General features: G+C 32.6%; 1 protein-coding gene across 1 annotated transcript; it reads right to left on the bottom strand.

Annotated features, from left to right (window-relative positions):
* Positions 1-5,338: 5,338 nt before the first annotated feature.
* LOC105349026 (heat shock 70 kDa protein 12A) lies at positions 5,339-8,899 on the bottom strand. Its single transcript, XM_011458677.4, has 4 exons — positions 8,561-8,899; positions 8,210-8,428; positions 7,973-8,120; positions 5,339-7,030 (listed from the first exon to the last, which is right to left on the bottom strand). The coding sequence occupies exons 1-4, from the start codon at positions 8,720-8,722 to the stop codon at positions 5,964-5,966; spliced, it is 1,596 nt and encodes a 531-aa protein (XP_011456979.4). The 5' UTR covers positions 8,723-8,899; the 3' UTR covers positions 5,339-5,963.
* Positions 8,900-8,936: the final 37 nt, after the last annotated feature.

The raw sequence follows: 8,936 nt of genomic DNA, 5'->3' as shown, positions 1-8,936 counted from the left end.
ATACAGGATATATGTCAAAGAATTAAGTTGCGAAATAAATTATGACAAAACTGAATTGCAGGATATCTCAAATCTAATATATTACAGTGGCGTCGGAAGCAAATTGAAAGTGGGGGGGGAGGGGGGGGGGGTGGCAGGGGGGTAGACTAATCCTCAGAAATCTTGATAAGCAAAACAAAATAACGCATAAAAACTAATTCCCCAAATCATGAAAATCCTAATCTGTGGAAGGGGGGAAGGAGTATACCTATAGTTCCAAAAAAACCCACCTTATTATTCACCAAAAACTTTTTTCCCAAATAATGAAATTTCTAATCCGGGGGGGGGGGGGGTTATTATACCTATGACTCCAATTCTACAACTTCTCAATATTTCACCATCTAAGCCCCCCTATCACCCCCGGTTCCGACGCCTATGTATTAATAAAGAATCGTTCTATGCTATCAGGCTAACTCAGCGCATTTATTTCAATAAAACTTATAGTGTCTTCTTTTGCGCTTATTTGCACTTAGTTACAGGTAAAAGATTGCCAAAATCTTTAACAATTTACCAATGTGTATATAAAACAATCGTAAAACTAATTTATATTCATAAAAGTAGTAGTTGTTCATTCAATATAATTCTTGCTAATTTTGCTAATACTAGTATACTGAACAGCTACTCATTGCAATATCAATAAGAAGAGTTATACGAATTGCAAGTCTGAGCAGTTACAATACAATTCACACACATCAATCAACAGACTTAACATTATCCCGGTGTATAATATGTATTATTGCTAATCATATTGACAAATTTGTCATTTTCATTTTAAAGTTCAATCGAATTGCAGTGTAGTATTTTCCTAACTAGAATTGGTCAATAAATCAAAAATATTCAATATCCTCATTTTCTTAAAACGAATGAATTCATATGTATTAATATTTCTTTTTTTTCTATCTTTTTAAAAAAATATTACTTTTCTATTTATACCCCGTCGTTTGGAAAGTACCTATTTGACGATTTTGATCACTAGCGATATTGATTTTGGTATTTTTGTATATATTTGAAAATACAATACTTCAAATTGAACATGATCCCACCTCTATTAATATGGATGATTGTGTTTGCTCCATATTTCTAATGACCATCGTATACAATCCCCATCATTTCTTTTTACCGGTTTTGACGTACCAAAATGATATTTGCCGAAACCTTCATTTATTTTGCGATTTTGGCACGGAGCTCACAGTCAATATGTCCACCAAGTAGCAGTTGAAAAGCGATGGATACTAATATAGCGAAAATAAATTTTTTACAAGTATTAATGTCAGTTTGAACGCACAGTTGAAATAAGCACAAAATGCATCATCTGAATACCAACCCAAAAAATGCCGATATTTATTTTAACCATGGGTAAATAGCGTGTGTTCATTCAAATTACACTTGAAAACCTGACATACAGATATACACATTTTAATACTTGGTACGGCCTCCTATTCTTGGTGAGCATTTTTCATGAGATAATTCTATTATGATAGTAACGCCTTTTGCTCAAAGGCTGTCATATCTTATAAAGAATATTGCCTATATTTACATCACCGAATTACTAACGTCAAACACGTATCAACCCGCATGAAGTGACGATTGAAATTTGTACAAGTAAAGGTCATATTAAGGTTTAATGACTGTTTTCTACAATTATAAGCAGGAAATGAATAATAAGAATGAAATCAATAGCTATCCAATTTATACTCTAATAAGCTTAGTTGAACAGATTACGATACTAAATAAACTGCATTGCGATTATAAAGCACAATTTACCCCAACATAAGTTATACTCGTATGAATTGGGTATCTATTAAACTCACCCCTTTAATTGAATAGTTATTAATTAGGACCTTTGTGATGCATTGTTACGGTTATACAAATTATATTCTGGATAGTAATTAATAGAAAATAAACTCGTTTCCTATTCTGAACTATGATCATTAATTTGAATCGGTTGATTTTGATATAATTAAAATATTTGTAAATTATTATGTTGGTTTGTTTGTTCTTATTTTTTAGTTTGACCTGCTATCTTGTAAAAAAGATTTTTAAATAAGATAACATTAGAGAAAATACGTCGAACAATTTGAGCAAAGACGCATCGATTTGTTTATAATGCTGATGGCTCATTATAATTATCATCATGTTTCAGATGATCAACTGTGAAAAGACCTAAGTCTCAACTTAATCTTACGATCCTTTTAAGTATATGCATATAAAAAACATTAGAATGAAAGAATAAACTATTCTATAGATCGTAAAACATAAAAAAATACATACGAGGATTTTTTCAATATGTAATGTGTATTGTAGCACAGAGCGATAACGCCTTGTACAATTTTATGGATGATGATTTCTCTTTTCAATACCTTTCAAACTGTATATACACGACTCCTTAGCTTCACATAGTTTTAAACTTATAGTTATTTTGATAGAGTCAGTCGTTGACCACTGTTGTAAAAATAATTGTGAAACGAGTTGAAAATATTTATGAAAGGAGCTAATATAAAAGTTTGCAGAAAACTCAGTCAATCGGTAAAGCATACCTTTACTGAATTGGTGGAAGTCACGGATCTAATAAGGAATCTTATGAGACAGTTCGTAGGTGGAAAAAAATTCTGACTGCAATAGAGTCCTTCAAAGATGCAGCAAAACCTGGCCGTCCTCTGACCGTAAAAGCAATGCAAGTGACTCAAAAGTCAGGGAAATAATTAATAGTGATGGCAGATACAGGATTTGTGATATTGCCATAGCTGTTTGCATATCGCTATCGCGGGTGCATTTCTTTTTGAAGCGTATTTTGAAAGCACGAAAGATTTCTGCCTGATGGATACCGTATATTTTGAAAGATGACCATAACAAGTCGTGCACAACCCACTAAGCAGTTGCTAAAATTGTAACTGATGATTTTGTGGTCGAAATAATTGATACGCACTAAAAAATAGAATACATATAAAACCTTGTTTAGATCAATGGAATATATCTAAAAAAAAGAAAAGAACCCAATGCATTCTTAGCTAGCTAAGATTACAGTTCTTTTCTCATAAGCTTACGAGGATCAATGAAAAAGTACGAAGACTTTTGCCATAGCTATAGATATACGTCATATTATTTTTAACTTTAGTAGACATAATTTAGCAACTGTTTTAAACAGTTTGAAACCAAAAAAAGTTCATATACTCCTTTATTTCTAAAACATACTTAGAATCTACTTCTGCAAAAATGAGGTCATGGCGCACGGTCAGACTTAGTGTTCTGTAAACAATAAACCATGTTATGTTGAAAGTAATATCTGCATAAATTGGGCTTAAAACCAGCTAATATTGAAACGTAAAATTAAACACTGTCATGATATTCTATGAACCAAATAATGACGAGCTTTATTAATTTGTTGAACATATATCAGTAACTAAAGACACGCTGTCCTCTTTAAAATTTACTAAACTCATTGACGTAGACGGATGTCACGGCGTAACGAAAGGTTTAAACAGTATTGATCTATCTCGGGAAAAAGCCGATGAAAACTTTGAAAATGCTCAATGGTGAAAAAGCTAAGTCAAAAATTATTTGCACACGTGTTTAACTATAACACATTTTGTGGGGATTGTTATAAATATATTTTGAACATCAACATCAACAAATAAGAATATGTGTACGCATTTGATCAAAAAATAAACATCGTCATCTGACAACCAGGGATTTTCTTACTGTAAACGAAGAAACATGCGGTAAACTTGTGGTTTTCGAACAAATGTGAACAAATTAGATGTCACGTGATATGGTGCCGATTTAAATTATATGGTGAAAAGCACAGAAGACTCAGGGTGATACAAAGATTGGATATTGACTGTGGGTTCGTAATCTTGACGTCATGTTTTCAATGTTACCGTGCGCCGTGGTGACAAAACATGTTGATTTTAAATTTGGGTAACAAACTACCTTTCCATCAAATAGAATGAAAGTTCGTGTATCAAAAAAATAAGTATGGTTGCATAAATTAATCTGTTAGTTATGACTGTTACGAAAAATATATGATAGACAGCCACATTGTCTTCGTATTTGTTTATTGACCCTCGTATTTAGATTGACAATTAACGCAAACGTGGCCTGTAGGTGCCAAAAATCCCCAAGCACAAAAGAAGGGTTTTCTCAACTGACGTATACAATACAGAGAGAAATTATTATAAGCATGTATATAATACAACATAGATTTATGCATTGAGATTTTACTTATTACTTACTGAGGTTTTTCTTATTACCTGTTTTTTTCTTTATCTCCGTCTACACTTTACTGAATGGAGATGAAAGAACGGTGAACGCTAACGCCCGTTTACAACCTACATTTTACATCCAAATATTTCGGAATTTCTGTCAGATACTCAAAAACAAATTTATCCACTTAAAAGTATGATCAAATCCTAATTGATTTATATCAAAATAAAATTTGTATTCAAATTATTAATTTTTAAACAAAAGATTTGGTTACGGGGGGGGGGGGGTTCAAAAATTTCATTGAAATCGGTCTCTATGGGTGAGGAAAATATTATTTAGGCAATTTATTAAGGTAATAAAACATCTCTTTTTTCACTCAAATTCTTTTATACAACTTAGATTCGAAATTTTTATTTTAGTTTACAATCTAACTAGGACTACTTAATGCAGCAGAGTAGAGTAGGAAATTATAACGAGACTTTGTAAATCAGAAGTGCTGATGATCAACAAACTTAATTCACATTCTCAAACAAAACCACTCGTGCAAGATTTGAAGAAATTAATTAAAATCATTCACTCTGTTTATTGACTCTTATTTCAGAATATGAGTAATGAATACCACCTCCCTTACAATTTCCTAACTTATAAAGCTACTTATTAAGCTATTTATTAAGCTATATATTAAACACATTTGAGTTTTTTCTAAATTGTAAATTTCAGTCAAACTTTTAACCTAAAAAAAATAAGAAGGAATGAGATGTTAGTGTTAGTAAAATTAAAAATATGGTTATTCCAGGAGAAATTTGTGTATATACATTATTTAGTTAAAACTCGATAACATAACTTCTTCCGTAGAATTCCAAGATTTGAGACAAAGAAGGGAAACGAAAACTAATAACTTTTTTTTTTATATCGAACATGCTTGATTATTTCAATAATAGAAAGACAAGATAAAGATATAAAGCAAACTTTGATTTTTTTTCATTCAATAAAAGAAAGACACATATACAGCAAACTTTGATTTTCTTCAAAGTGCAAACACTTCTTGTTGTAGTGAAAATAATGAACAACACTTGATTAAGATACCGAACCACTGTGTGTTTATAAGAAACACAAACACAATAGATTATTTGAAAACTTTTAATTTAAAAGATATAAGAAGAGTTTTCAATAAGATGATATACAAAGAACTCATGAAAATGGGAGAGAAATTTGCAAACTCATATCCCATGACTAAAACGAAAAAAATAATTATGTTCCTGTGAATGTTCCTGTTAAATATAATTTTACATACACAATTTTAAAACTGGCATATTGCTTCATAAATTTGTTTGACGTGCTCTCATAATAAATCATAAAAAGATGTATTAAACAATATATATGAAAGTGGTTTCTTGTTAAGGTTATGAAGTGTCTATTCATCTTCATGATTTTAGTTTAAGATGATACTAAATTTAATTGTCTAAAATGATTACATACAAAATACTCACACAATAAATGGTTATCAAATGGTTCTGTAGCCCTTTAATATGATTTAATGAAACAGTGATGTATAGTGTAATAAACCCTCCAAAATACGTCGTGTGTATGAACTGTATGAAAGACATAGAATAACTTGTCTTTATTGTTATTTTCCTGACCTATACTCAATATGTTACTATATGAATAAGTCCAGTCGTGAAAAACAGATACCATCATACATAAACAGAAAGAATACATTTTTAAGTCATAAATTCTAGCCTGATGGTTTTGGCTCCTTTCTTGTCATTTAAACGTGCAATAATCTCTGTTCCGGCAAATTCAAGTTCAACTGTACATTCATAATGGACTGGAAATCCATCTTCTGGGGCTTCAATTTCAATTGTTCCATGCTCAGTACACCCCTTGTCGGTGACGTATCTTACATCTTTATCATTCGATATAAACAGAACGCAACGTATGGGAAGAAATCGCTTATGCTTTCTGTTTTCATCTTCAAATGACTCTTCCAAGTCGTATGAAGACACGTCTCCTAGTTTTACGAGATCTCCAGCTTTGTAAAGGGCTCTAAAGCATTGTTTGCACCACGTTTCTCCTTCTTGAACAACCTTTTTAGTTTCATCATCTCCTTTTATAAACGGCCTCATTGTTTGAATACCATAAGAATAAGGACATGCTCTAGCCTTTATGATATTGTTACCATGACCATACAACACTGCCCCACTGACTACTGCTAAGGCTGAATCGAACGGAACATACACAGGTATGTCTTTGACGTATTTCCGGATCTCTGAAACAAGTGCTGAAGACTGAGCCAAACCTCCAACGGCCAACACACTGTCTATATCTTCATGTTTTGACAGAACAAACCGCAATTTTTCAAAAACGTCTTTAGCAATAGGTAGAAAAAAATTATTCAGCAGAAATGAAGACATGATGAAAATTTTTCCACGTTTGTGAACTTGTACACCAACTATGTCCATTTTGATGAAGTGTTCTTCCAAAGAACACCCCCAACGCCTCTCAGAGCTTGTTTTAACGGAGTGTGGTATTTGAAAACACAGCTTTGTGTCATCACCAGGTTTTATTAAACGTTTTTTTGTTTCAAAATTTTCAATAAGTAGCATAAAATCAGATCGATGCTTCGTTTTGAATTCCTTTATTATATCTTTTCCAAACACGTCTTCCAGCCATAGAATAAATTTGTTGTTTATGAAGACTCCACCAAAGGCTCCTCCACAAGCTCGTTCTACGATGTGAATTTCTTTCTCACTTTTTATTTCGATGACGCTTATGTCTGTTGTGCCCCCTAAACACAATATATTTATAAACTTTGAAATAATTTAAAAGACTCATGCCAATGCAATCACGTCCCTTTTATGCTCATGGTTATAAAAGTCCCTCAAATCAATCATCGTAAATATTTGAAAGTTTTATTTTCCATTTAATTGCAACAATTTACTTTCAGTTATCTTTTTTGCATGAAGAAAATCCTATATTTTTAATGTTTGACTAAAAGCCAGCAAAATTAGCAAGAAAACAATATTGTTTTGCCTCGGACTAGAATGTCTCTACGTCATTGGATGAATCGCGTCACGTGATTGCCTTATAAATTTCTTTACACGGCGGACGTCAAAATTTATACGGCAAAATGGCGGACGTAACGTTATTTGAGCTGATATTTTTTACACAAGCGTTCAACCATACCTTTAAGTTTTAAGCCCCAAAATATTTAGAGTGACCCCCCTTTGCCCGTGACGTAATAAAACGATCCTATATACAATGGATTCCAGGTTTGCACAGACGACTGACGAGAAAGGTACAAAATTAGAGAACAAGCCTATGAATTTAATTGTTATATATTATCTTTTGTTGTTTATATATCAAACTTCAGGTCTTCGACAAAACAAAACACTCATTAGGTTTGTTACTGACTGTTTACAGAAATTTGTGGGGTCGGTAAAGTCCATAGAAGGCGAGGCGGAGCCGAACCTTCTATGGACTTTACCGACCCCACAAATTTCTGTAAACAGTCAGTAACAAACCTCATAAGTAATATTATATCACGCGCATAGCAAAACAATATGAATCAAATTCAACATGAAATTCTATTTTGGAAAAGGAATAAGATGAGCCATGTGATTTGTAGGCTAGGTTTTAATTATTTTGTTAAATCGCAAATTTCTTTTACTTTTTCGCCGTACAAATCTTGAAACATAAGAAAAAAGTAGTTTAAAAAGTGCTTGTTTACCTCCCATATCAAACACCAACATCTTTTTCCTCGACAAATAGCTTTCCTCTTCTGCATTAAAAATGTTTTGCATATTTTGATATCGGCAATACAGTGCTGCAGCTTCTGGTTCATACACAAGCATGACGTCATCAGATTTTATTCCTGCCTGAAAGAAAGTAACAGTTTTATTGCTAAAACAATATTTTAGCAAATAATTAAAATAAACTTCATAAAAATAACTACATATACATGTACCTCTTTTGTCGCCTCTTTTGTAAACTGTTTTGCAGCATCTGACCAGATAGCTGGAACCGTTACTACCCATAATATGTCTTGATCTCTCAGAGACGTTCCTCTTTGTTCCAATTTTTTAAATAAATCGTTCTTAAGATATCGAATGATCATACCGAGAATGGTTAGCCCTAACATTGGTTTACCGCTTTCATCTTCTATGATGTCTGTTCGAGAGATTTTCTGTTTTAAATAGACAAAACAATTATAAAATACTACAATGCAGATAATTAGGGCAGTGACAAAAGACTGAATTCTTAAGAAGGTACATATTTCTTTCTTAAAACTTTTCCATATTTGTCAGAAATATATTACCTCCTTATAAAGCAGTCTCATTTTAATCTTCGTAAAGAAGTACCATTCTTGGTGTTGTCCATTCTCGACAAGACTTGAATATTCTTCCTCTGCCGTGTATCCAAACGATTTAAAGGTTTTGTCAGGATTCAAGAGAACAGATGAAGGAGCCTTCGGTGACATCGTTTGGGATGCATTTCCGGTTCAGTGGTTTACTTCAATCTTTAAGGGATCAAGTCGATAATCACTTCGAAAAGAAAAGGCATAACCACTGTATGCTGTCCCAAAGTCTATGGCAGCAACAAGAAGTTTCCCATCCAAAGAGCTCGCTCCGCCAGCCATTTTGATCTTTTTCCAATGACAAGTGAGTTTGAAAGAAAACGAAAGGTTTAAACAT

This window comes from Magallana gigas, chromosome 7 (genome assembly GCF_963853765.1).
Source record: "Magallana gigas chromosome 7, xbMagGiga1.1, whole genome shotgun sequence".
In the NCBI taxonomy this organism is placed as follows: Eukaryota; Metazoa; Mollusca; class Bivalvia; order Ostreida; family Ostreidae; genus Magallana; species Magallana gigas.
Note: the sequence above shows the minus strand (reverse complement) of the source record. Positions and strands in the feature narration are given on the sequence as shown.